The sequence below is a fragment of the Chelonia mydas genome, chromosome 4, assembly GCF_015237465.2.
Source record: "Chelonia mydas isolate rCheMyd1 chromosome 4, rCheMyd1.pri.v2, whole genome shotgun sequence".
Taxonomy (NCBI): domain Eukaryota; kingdom Metazoa; phylum Chordata; order Testudines; family Cheloniidae; genus Chelonia; species Chelonia mydas.
In genome coordinates this window covers 21006416-21018459 of record NC_057852.1, presented here as the reverse complement: position 1 = coordinate 21018459, position 12044 = coordinate 21006416, and the positions used below count along the sequence as shown (strand labels likewise).

The window sequence follows — 12044 nt, the reverse complement described above, 5'->3', positions numbered from 1 at the left end:
TGGACTCCCATTGACTTCAGTTGGCTTTGGATCACGGCCAAATGACAGGTTTTGCTTTACGTGCATGGAAAACGTAAGAGTAAAATTGAAACAGGTGTTGGAGACTTTGTTCATTCTGCTCTTTTTGATTTCTTCAGAATCGAATAATCCAAAACTGACAGCAAGACTGACAAATGCAACTCTGTTAATTCCTGGAGCAGGTTTTCCATTTACATTTAATTCTTCCACTTAATGCACTGCAAGTAAATGCCCAGGTGGAATGGGTTTTCCTGGCTAACGATCTGTTATGTTATAGGTGAACAGGAAGCAAAAGAGGATAGTTTGCGTCTGTTTCTGACATGTCTGTGTAAGTGAACTGCATCCACTGATCTACCATGGAATATGATTTTCACAGAAAGAGGACAGTAAAATCTGTCTTACAAGCAAGCTGTTATAAAGTGTAAGTGCTGGTTACTACATCCCACAGCCAATATACACAACAGTGGTCACTATTTTTTATACAACTACCATTATCATTATATTGTTAATATTAATTAAGAGATTGGGACCAGACAGTCGCTGCTCCAAAGAGTTTAGAGTCTAAATAGACAAAGGGTGGGAGGGGATCTGAGGCACAGGGAGGAGAAACGTCTTGCCCTGGTCACACAGGCTACATCTACACTGCAATAGAAGACCTGTGGCATGGCCACAGCTGGGGGAGGGTCTCAGAGCACAGGCCCGAATGTCTACACTGCTATTTTAAACCTGTGCAACTGTGAGATTCAGTGTCGTGAGTTTTGTATCGGAGTGTAGCCCTCACAGAACTAAGACTAGAACTCAGGTCACCTGACTCCCAGTATAGTGTCCTGTCCACTAGAGTCGAGACTAATCTGCCTTTTAACAGTTCTTCAGCCTTTTAAAAGTGGATTAAGTGCTTGTGAAAAGTGCCAGATTGCTGGCACTGGGAAATAGAGTCCTCTGTCCACAGAACCAGGTGCTGAATGGATACTGGCTTCCTTTGCCTATACACACATCCATGTGCACCAAAATAAGCTTGTTTTAACTGAAATTTCAAGCCAAGTGGGAAGAAAGTATGTCCTGGCTTGTAACTTACTGCAGGTAAGGGGATATAAGAAGTTCCATTGTGAATATTTTGTATTGATTGATAGAAAAATGTATAATGACATAAAATAAGAGGCATAATTACAAGAGAGTAGAGTTAAGGCTGAGGTTTGAACTTCAATCTTGCATTTCCTGACCTGAGTGACTGAGTTCTCAACCTTAGTTTCATTATTAGCCCTTGTTTTTAGAGTTGCTCCCCTGTTAGTTAATTTTAGAGAGTCTTTTGTACAAGGGAAGAAATGGGAATGAATCACACAATTTAGATGCTTTTGCCTTTTACTTGTTTTCATAGTTTCTCTTGCTAACAAATTATTTACATTTATTAAGATGTCAATCTTCTCCTAGCTGGCCCTGCAGCAAAATCCTAAGCAATGGCTGGAGTGAGCCTCCCTCACCTGCTCCTCTTCTACCAGCCTGAAATGGGATAAGGGTGGAAGCTGCTATAGCCACTTCCCTGCCTCTGCTCAGAAGCTGGTGGATCGGTGTGTGGATGAGTGTACCTTCCCCAACTTACTCCTGACCTTAAAGGAACGATGGCCCAGTGGTTAGGGTACTAGCCTGGCACTCAGGAGGATGCAGATTTGTGTTCTGCTCTCCTACAGACTTCCTGTGCAGACCTGGGCAAGTTCCTCTGGGCCCCAGATCCCCAAACTGCAAAATGGGGATCATATTTCCTCCTCATAGGATGAAGTATATTAGAAATTGTGGGGGAATCAGACACTACAATAATGAAGGTCTTATAAGATACAGACATACCTGCCCCCTAAGCCCTACGATATGGGAACAAGCAGAGAGCCCCCTCCCCCCAAATAGGTGAGCTGTTCTGCACACGAATGGCTCCAGCCCCCCGAATCCTGCCTCCTGTATCTGATGGAAACTTAAGCTGAATGTGGGGATCCCCAGTGGCAAAATGGGCTGTACTTTTCTTTGTGTGTTTAGGAACAAACCGACGCATGCTGGTATCATCTACCATTGTATATATTTTAATAGGTCCCTGCTAATGGGGGCCAAAAAAAGAGTGACTTCAGAGGGAAATTCTTCATCTTCTCACTGTTCAATGGAGGAACAAAACAGGGCTAAATTACTGTCAGGAATTCTATTTAACTGTCATAAATAATACAAACTAAATTATGTCTGACTTTCTCAGAGTGTGTTTTTCCATTAATCATGGCATGAATGAGGGAACAGATGGACTGATAGAGTGAGTGACTGACTGATCACACTAGTTTTGAAGCCTTTCTTTCAATTTTTTATTAATTCTTCTAAACTTTTTCAGTATGCTTTTATCTTTACACAAGATTATTTTGGCTCCCTCTGGTGGCCAAAATAACACCTCTACATGGACAAACATGGGAGTCATTTGAAATCGCTAGCCTTGTTATAGAAAATGTTCAACAGGTGACCTGAACACACTGGGGATTTTATGTTTTCATTGCTGTACAAACCACTCATTCATGACATTTTTGTGGTCACAGGGCAGATGCTGCAGAACTTGCTTTGCTGACAAGGCGTTTGTGCCAGGAAATGGGACAGACAAACCTGCTTCTCCTTGAAGACACCCCTTGGTGTCATGCTTTAACTCTGCGGCCAACTATCACTGTTGAAAGCAGGCTGATCCCATCAGTACAGAGTAAGTTTTCTGGTCTGCTTTTAAAGATCCAGTGTGCCATTTTGAGTGGAAATTGAAACTTCAAAACCAGCTAAATTGCAAATGCTATTCCTAGCTCTGCTTTTAAATTTAAAACAAGGGAGGTAAGTCGTCTGCACCCTGCTCAGACCAATCATGAAGAAAAAGCTACTGCACATGACAGAGGATAAAATGAGAGTTCTAGCAGCTGTTGCCCCTGCCCCCACAACATTGTAGGGTTGTTTAATAATTTCCTTTTTGTTTCATGAACAGTGTGACCCTTTCTCCTCAAAGTCAGCATATGTCTTAAAATCTTCACTTCACCTCTGTTCAACAGCAAATTGTTTATGGTCCTGATTTTCACTTGGTCAAGCAGTTAACTTCTTTCACGGTTGAAAGGTTTTACATTTACCATTGTCCTCTGTCTTCTGAAGTGCCTTCCAATCTCCTTGATTTGGTGGATTTCAACTATAATGGTCTCTCAGAGCCTGGCCACTGACTGCCTTTGAGGTCTTGAGCAAGTCACTTAACATCTGTAAAATGAGGATAATACTTACCTGCGTTGGGGGGGCAGGGTTGGGATTTAGTGTTTGTAAAGTACTTTGAAGATGAAAGTACTAAATAATAATACCACCTAGTGCTTATATAGTGCTTTTCATCAGATAATCTCAAAATGCTTTACAAAGGAGGTCAATAGCATTCTCTCCATTTTACAGATGGGGAAACTGAGGCATAGGGATGGGGAGTGACTTGCACAGGGTTATCCAGCAGGTGAGTGGGAGAGACAGAAATAGAATTCAGGTCTTCTGAGTCCAGGCCAGTATGCTATCCAAAGTACTAAGACACTGGAAGGAGGGGAAATAGAGGGACGAGGTAATACCGCAAATGATTTAAATTATTACATCGATTAAATTTAAAAAGTTAATTAAATTAAAAAGGTTTGATTGACAGCTCTGCCAACGTCATGCTCGGTCCAGCTAAGGGGAGTGGAGGCCAAATCTGAGCCATCCCAATTTTGTTAGCTAAATCTTCGAAAAATAGTGTTAGAAAAATGACTGATGAAAAAAATACCAAATTGAAACCGATCTCAGATGGAGTGTTAGCTGTGTGGATATGGTTACCCCATGTATATGCATACTTATTAATAACCAGTCATTGCTCCTACTTGTAATGCAAATCCTCGAGCTAGTTAAAAATATCCAGATGGATAAAATAGCCAATACCATGAATGGGAGTGGTATTCTATTTTACCTGAGAACACCCAAAATTGGGGTTTATATTAAATATAAGTTGTGCCTTAAGGAGATTTCAGTACATTTTTCTCTCTCTCTCTTCATAGCATTAGAGGCTGAAAGGATGTTTGAATCCAAAAGATTGAATAAGATTGACCTTGAAAACAAGACTGCTCAGCAAACTGAGTCTGACCTGAAGGGCAAGAGAATTGGTGCAAGAAGGCCACTTCCACCCTTCTGATGGCCTCATGCTAGGCCCAGATCTTTGAAGCCCTGGCTCTAGTCTCACTCAGGCCTCTTACTCAGTTAGAACTCCAGTCAGTGCAAATTGTGGCCTGACTTTACGCCATTGTAAGAGATCGTCCCCAGCAAAAACTCACCTTCAGAAAAACTCTGCTGTGAGTAAGGACTTCAAGTTTTGGCCCGTTACTTCCAGGAATTCTCGTGACTCAACACTTACCTGCCTAGCAAGGATGAGCTGTCACGTACAGCTCAGTTTGTAACACACAGGAAAGCTGGATGTAGGAGATGACTAGGTCATGAATAAATTCCATCCTTGTACTCGTCCCTTCACGTCCATTTTACATTGTTTCTATTATAAAGCTCCCAGGATGAATATCCTAATGCATCATGAATGGGCTAAGTTCATGATCTACAGAAAAGATACAAGTTTATTAATCAATAATTTACAAGGGAATTAGATGCCTGAATACCTTCAAGGATCTGGGCCTTTGTACATTTCGGGTTTTTTTCAATTCCAGAAGAAATAATGAATCTAACAACCACGTTGCCAGTATTTTCTTGTGATGTAAAATTAATTGTACATGTTTATGTTTTCTTATTTTTGATAACAAATTGGGTGGGGTGGGGGAAGAAAAGTATCTCACAAAAACATTCAGATCCCAAAACAAGGTTATAAAGTAGCATCTACAAAATGAGATTGTATAGGATGTGTTTGTAACGTACAGTTTTAGAAAAGGATTCAATTCTCAGGAGTATGTTAATTTTGATTTGGAGAAAGGCCTTAAGTGTATCTCTTTGGCCTGATTCAGGAAAGCAATTCTTTTCAAGACAGTACTTACATACACGTTTAAATGCCACTGAAGTCAATGAGTTAATTACTTGCTTATAGTTAAGCAGCTATGTAAGTGCCTTCCTGAATTGGGTCTCTCTGAAGTTTGCAGTAATTTGATGCAATCTTATGTTTTCACTGGTTAAAGGGACACTGCCAAGATTTAAAAAAAAAACCCAAAAAACACGACCAAATTCTGTACTTAGTTAAATCAGTGTCGAATCAGAGTAACTCCATTCACTTAACGTGACTGTAAAAGTAGCACTTAGCTATTAAAGTGATATGTTCTTTGGGCCAAATTCTGCTGTCACATTAGTTTAAATCTAGAATAACTTAATGAGTTACTATGATCTGACATTGTTGAATTGAGAGGAGAATTTGACTCAGGGAGCGGGTCAGCTGAATAGAAAGGTGCCATTTTTAGAGCCCCCTAATCCAAGTTTAATTTAAAACAAATTTCTATTCATATGAGTTTCTGTGTGTCCTGTTTAAAAAAATAAGCAAGCCCAAATGTTGGGCCTAATCTAAAAGTGACAGTGTAGTCAATTTGTAATCAAATTCTGTCAGATATTGGGGTAAATATTAAACAGAACTTCTCTCATGTTTCTTAGTTTTCTTCTCAACATTTCACTAAGAAAGCCATCTGAGCTCACTAAAATCAATAGGAATCTATTGACTTCAATGAGTTTTGAATCAAGCCCTAAAGGCCTACTGTGGTCCCTAAATTCCATCTTCAGACATGCAGCAGCACCATATTGGTAGAGAGAGTAGGATGCTTCGTTCCTTTGGTTTGGGGTTTTTATCCCCCTTCTGACTCGTGCTCTAAGCTGCAACCTCAGCTGATGGGAGGAGTCCCCTTGCATGACTCATCTTCATGGGGAGGCAAGCCAAGCAATCAGAGTGTTTCGTCCTTTTGTTGACGTTTTATCCATCCAGATGTAGGAAGTTTCCAGTTGTAAGATCCAACTCTATCCCGTCTCTTTCAGGAGGGGCGTAACAATTTCTGTAGGAGAGCAGCTCCTCACACTAATTACACTTCTCTCCTGCATGGTGAATAAACTGCAGCGAGCAGCCTTTTAAAGCTTTTTTAAAAGTAGATTGCGCAACCAGGAGCCAATCACGCTCACCGGTCAGAAATTCAAAAAAAAAAAAAAAAAAAAAAGCAGAAGCCCATCCCCCACGGGCAACACCCAGAACAAGCAACAGGCTAGTTAAATAAATGAATAGGCAATTACTACACAAAGAAGCCTAATTAGGCTTTCTGGGTGCCACCTTGGCAGCCTTCACCTCAATACCATCATTGTATTTCCTAAAAAGCCCAAAATGCTGCATCCACTGGTTAAGTCAAAACAGTAACTAGCATTTTTGCTGACTATATTCCTTTGCTTTACATTAACTACACTACCCCTTGACAACTCCATTCCTGAAATATATTAAGTCTTCCTTTTTGATTCCTTTCAAAATGGTGCATTGTTCCACAATATGACAATAACTGTTCAATCTCTGTCTTCCCTTTCTCATTATCTATCCTGAATTGTTCCATCACACTTGTAGGCCTGGCTTGACATAAGTAACTTGCCTAATTTCTTAGTGGGCATAATTGGGACGTGAATGGAAGGTTAAGTTGCAAATAGGGGCTTGACAAACAATATGCTGGAGTCAGGATGTCTGTGCTAGCTAAGATAAGCAGCAATACCTTGATGCTAGGGACTCTGGACAAGATAAAACTGGACTGTAAAGATCAGGTTCCACGAGAACAGCACATGGACAGAGCACAGGGATTGGTTCCTGCAAAGTAAGAAAGCCAATCCAAAAATATGTGCTGTAGTGTACAGCAAATACACTGTAATGTGTGAATGTAAAAAAAGGGAGCGGTAGTCCGTGTAATTCTGAATGTGTGGTATGCCTGGGCTATACCCATCCCCTCCTCTTGAGTCTGATCAACTCAGTGTAGCTTTGCTGTATGACAAATAAAGGAACCTGCATGATGAAATCCAGGGTTGAACTATGTGTTTTGGATCCCAGAGAAGGGAACCGGATGGCGTGTTCTCCCAGAACTGGACAAGGTGTTCTGGATAAGCTGAATGCAAAAGGTCTCGGAGGGAATCCCAACAACACTACACTGCAGCTTAAGCAATATATTTCCTCAGCTGTCATGGTTCACTGGATACTGGGTATGCCATGTATGATTTCTGTAACAAGGATGATCATTCTGTTGATGAGACAAGAAAAAAAAGCTCTAATTATTTTTAAACTGGGCTGTTGCTATATCAATTATAATTAAAATGCCCAGAGTCTCAGTTTTGGGATAAAAGATCTCTGCAGGCTGATAATTTGGGAATGAAAGATTGCATATTCACAGGTCTCTGAGCCCAGCTTTTACCTTGAAATGCGAGATGCAGTGCAACTGCTAGTTAGTACATCTCATCAGCACAGGTTACACAGAGTACTGTTCCATACTAAGTATATGTTGTTGTTTTAAACCTCCAACAACTAAACACACACTAGCACTGGGCAGGGGAAGAAATGGAAAGTAAGATAAAAGGCATAGGTCCATTTGATTTGACACATAAGGTGCTCAGATAGCACAGTGAAGATTGCAGTGTAAGGACAGAACACATGGACATAAAACACACCTACATACATTTTAAAGTGTATTTTTATTTACATAGTGGAAATGCCTAATCAGTTATAAGTTTAGGCACCTGATAATTCAGCTTTTTTTGTGTGTAAAAGTATATAAATATATACATGACAGCCTTATGAAGTAAACATTATAAACTGTGATACTTACAGTAAACATTCACTGCTCTTTTCTAGGCTAATAGGCGTCTTGTAAAGCTTAAATACTGATTTCAAGTATCCCCTATAAAATCGCTCTACTATATCAAAATGCTGAAAAAGAGAGATCTGCTATAAACAAGCTTTTAAAATAGACTAATAAAATGTCCCTGTAAGAAGGTCCACCAGGATAAAATACTGCCTTATTTTCCCACCCTCCTCCCACTGCAGCAGAAACAAATGCTAAAAAATAGTTGCATACCCACAGAAGGCATTATTAAAATTTTTAATTAAAACATTTTTACTTCAGTAATTTATCAAAGAGTAAGGAAGCTGCAAAAATGCAACTTTATTAAATATTCTTTTTCCTGGTACATAAGGAACCCCAACACTATGGAGGGGAGTAGTGGTACTGCATTGTCTTGCCCTTTATCATGTACTATAAGTGGCATGAAAGACAGACTGCATAGAAGAGATAGAGAATGAAGAAAAGGACTGGAATAATATTGGCAGAACCAACAAAATATGCAGGAGCCTCTGCTTCTGTTGCTTTTTTTTTTTTAATTAAAAAAGCACTGTGGGCTCTGGTATTTTATTTGCCTCTCTTCTGTTCTTCAGCTTGGAGATGTTTCAGGACATAGAGGACAACTTGATAGCAGAAAACGTACTGATCCTGTGAGAGGAAGAATCATAAACACGTTAAACAAAATGTTCACACTCGCTAAACAAGGTGCCTGTACCTGTACTTCACAGGTGGTGGAGTTCCTGATTTGAATACGATTTCATATACGTTATTAACGAGAGAATGTGATGAGTGAATGTTATGAGACAATGTTTAAAGAGAACAAGGGGGTGAAGAATGGGCTGCTCAGTTTTCAAGTGTACTTCATGTGGATTTGCCTCCTGGTTAATATTTAGTTTGATTCCTAATCCCACCATCACTTTGTCCTTATATAGGGCATGTCATCTGCAGACCTCAGAGCAGCTTACAAATGAGGAAAGGGAAGCACCAAGAAGTGAAGTGATGGGACTAAGGTCACACAACAGGTCAGTGGCACAGCTGGGAATAGAACCCAGGTCTGTGATGCAACCTCCCAGTTTACAATGAGGATACCACAGGGTTTGGGGTTATTTCTGGATAATTCTGTATTTTTTATTAAATAAGGGTTGAGAACTCCCTGATCTTGTATTCACTGTCTTCTCTAGGTTCAGGTTAGGAGGCTTTTTCAACCTTTCCGTCCTAAAAGCCATCCATCCAATTACCATACTGCTATGGATAACAGCAGCAGATAAAATGCAATTGCTTTTTTAAGTCTTAGAATAGGTAAAAAGACCCTAATATGCTATTACTTCCAGTTGGAGTAAAATAAGTGCTTCTCAGAATGGAATAAGGGGTTTAATGCAAGAATTCTCAAATGAGACGATGTCAGATCTTTCATAGATTAACACAGTCCACTACATGTAAATTTGCACACACTTATACTTGTCAGATTTATGTTTGCATGCCCTTGTATTTGCACGTGGTGAAGCATATCCAAAAGTACATGCATTATTATGAATTCTGTCCCTATATTAGCATTTGATTTCACTCCAGCAACACTGAGGTTGAGTTTATGGGCTACAAAGTGAGTCATTCTACAATATTTCCTAATCCAGACATCTAGCACAATCTATATGCTTATCACAATTTTTTGAGAGATCAGAAATTCAGTTAAAAATCTTTATTAAAGCACAACTTGATAAACCAAGGTAGACATACCTCCGTCTGAACCATTCCATGTCTCTGTAGTCTCATTGTACGCACCAAATCAGAGATGTCAAACTGCCAAAAGCAAACAGACGGTAGCAACAAGTGAGATGTTATAACAAAACCACATTATATACAGGAAAATACACCTGTGGCACAGCAGGGAATTTTCACTTTCGTCTAGTAGGCAGTCAAATGCCAGTAAATCCACCAAGTTATGGACATACAGTACAGCATATGGAAAGCATACAGTAGAGCCTGTACCAGTGCAATAAATACGTGAGATCTGAGTACATCATCTACTTTTCTTTTACCTTTCATTTTACCTGCTCAGCACACCCTTATACTCCCCAGTCTTTATTCTACCAAAGCTAAGTCTGCCAGGGTGCTGCACGCTCTGGCCCTAATCAAGCAAAGCACTTAAGTATGGGCTCAATTTTAAGTATGTATACACTCCCTTTGACTTCCATGGAGCTATAAAAGTGCTCAAAATTAAGCATGTGCTTACATGCTTTGCTGGATTGGGCTCTGATGTGCTGCCAATACACTTTATTTTACATCAAGAAATAGGAAAGTGATTGCTCCATGAATTGGTGGATGGGACGACTTTAAAACGAGGTTGCCAGTGCCCTCTGGTGGACAAGGAGTACATAATCTCTGTGAAGCATGGCATGGCATCCTAAATTCTGTTACAAAAGCTCTTTTACCACATCACTGATTTAGGTTCAGGCATAGGAGCTGGAACAGTGACCTATTTTGGTTTTGCTTTATTGCAGCCTCCTTTGTTTGGATAAAAGGTTGCTAACTACTGCATTGCACAGCTTCTGATTGTATTTCTCATAGCTGCCACAAAATGTCCAAACTGTTTATGAAAAAAGCACTGCGTGTTTTCTGTTTCATAATTCAATTAAATCAAATATTTAAATGTTACAGTGTAAAGTGTTCAAACAGACCCACATCTCAGAGTAAAATCAGGGAGTTTCTTAAAAACGAGGGATTAGATCGTTTAATGTTGACTAAAGCACATTTTATAAAAACACTCGTAAGAAGAAATGTGAGTATTTAATTCTTTAGGATAAAGAATTACTACAGTCACTAAATAACTAGGCTTGTCAGAATTATATTTTTTTACAATTTTGATGGATAGTATCCATGTTTATTTTTAAGCTTTTAATATGTTTATTTACATTTTCACAGTTGTGCAAAATGATGGGGCTTACGAATATTTTTCTATTTTTATTGATTTAAATTCACAGTCACAGGAAGTTACGTGGGGGTATCAGACAATAGTTATTTCATGACAACAGATATTGAGATTCAAAAAAAGCTTCATAACCACTGAAACAAATTGTCTGCATCACATGTGAAAATATACAAAGTAAATGTCCTTACACCACTCTCAAAGTTCTCGAGCAGCATTTTTCTTACTTTGCCGATCTGTAAATTTTGGCCTTGTCCTCCTAACCCTATAAGGGTATGTCTACACCGTGTTCTGGAGCTCAAGGGAGTCTCCCCGTCCCAGTCGACAGACCTGGGCTACAGGGGCTCACGCTCATGCTCTAAAAATAGCTGCACAGACAGCACTTGGAAGTCGCGACTCAGGCTGGAGCTCGGGCTCTGAAACCTAGGAAGATCAAGTGTTTTTAGATTTTTTTTCTTGTCCTCCATATTTCTGGTTTTCACAATTATTGCTGTTTTATACCGTATACCTCATAAATCAGGTTAAGGTATAACCAGAGTCCTTGATTCAAAATAGTTGCACACTAGTAAAATAACCAAATAGCTCCTAGGGCTCACAGTTCACTGAGTGAAAAGCACAGTTCAATCTATCCTCTGGGTACTCACATCAAGATCCTTGCTGATTAATCCTAGAATGACATCGATACAAATAAGTGTCCCTGAACGTCCAATGCCTGCACTGCAGTGAGTGATGATAGGTCCCGATTTATGGATGTGCCGCATGTAGGAGATGAAAGTGAGCAGGTCGTCTGGTTGAGATGGTGTGTCATGGTCTGGCCAGGCAGTGAAATTCAGATGAGAAACACGCCGTAATTCACCAGTCTAAGGTTTTAAAAGAGACAGAACAAATATATGCAGAAACGGCAAAGCAGACTGCCAGAAGTTGTAAGACTGGCCTAAGAACATTCTGTGGCCAAACAGCTCACTGTGAAGGGAGACTAGCCAATTAACAGTGACCCAAAATTTAGGTTTTGTGAAGAGAACAATTTTTACAATGCCTTACATGATTATAAATCTGAATTTGTTTGAATTTCAACCTTTTCCTGCCATGTGTGGAAAATCAGCCTGACGAGAGTGTATTAGAGCTTGAGAGCAAAAGGACATGGACTATGAATAAAAGTGAAAGTGACCAGTTTAGTTTCATTGTCCTAGCTGCCTACTACTAGCACAAAGTCATCCATCGAGTAAACTGACCCTACAAATGAATTTAATTTTAATAAATCTTTCTGTTTCTAAAGCTAAGGC

At 39.7% G+C, this 12044-nt stretch overlaps 2 protein-coding genes across 18 annotated transcripts in view; one reads left to right on the top strand and one right to left on the bottom strand.

Annotated features, from left to right (window-relative positions):
• The first annotated feature begins 269 nt into the window (after positions 1 to 269).
• Positions 270 to 6438, top strand: C4H4orf36 (chromosome 4 C4orf36 homolog). Its single transcript, XM_043545303.1, has 3 exons — positions 270 to 439; positions 2577 to 2731; positions 4068 to 6438. Exons 1-3 carry the CDS (start codon positions 375 to 377, stop codon positions 4199 to 4201), a joined length of 354 nt encoding a protein of 117 aa, XP_043401238.1. The 5' UTR covers positions 270 to 374; the 3' UTR covers positions 4202 to 6438.
• Positions 6439 to 7760: 1322 nt separating this feature from the next.
• Positions 7761 to 12044, bottom strand: part of PTPN13 (protein tyrosine phosphatase non-receptor type 13) — a 184377-nt gene continuing 180093 nt past the window's right edge. For all 17 annotated transcript variants that reach the window (XM_043545414.1, XM_037896821.2, XM_043545416.1 and 14 more), the window contains 3 exons: positions 11406 to 11621; positions 9573 to 9635; positions 7761 to 8486 (listed from right to left, as the gene is read on the bottom strand). In XM_043545414.1, the coding sequence (XP_043401349.1) occupies positions 8406 to 8486; positions 9573 to 9635; positions 11406 to 11621 (360 nt within the window). In that variant the 3' untranslated portion in view covers positions 7761 to 8405. The remainder of the gene's footprint in view (positions 8487 to 9572; positions 9636 to 11405; positions 11622 to 12044) is intronic.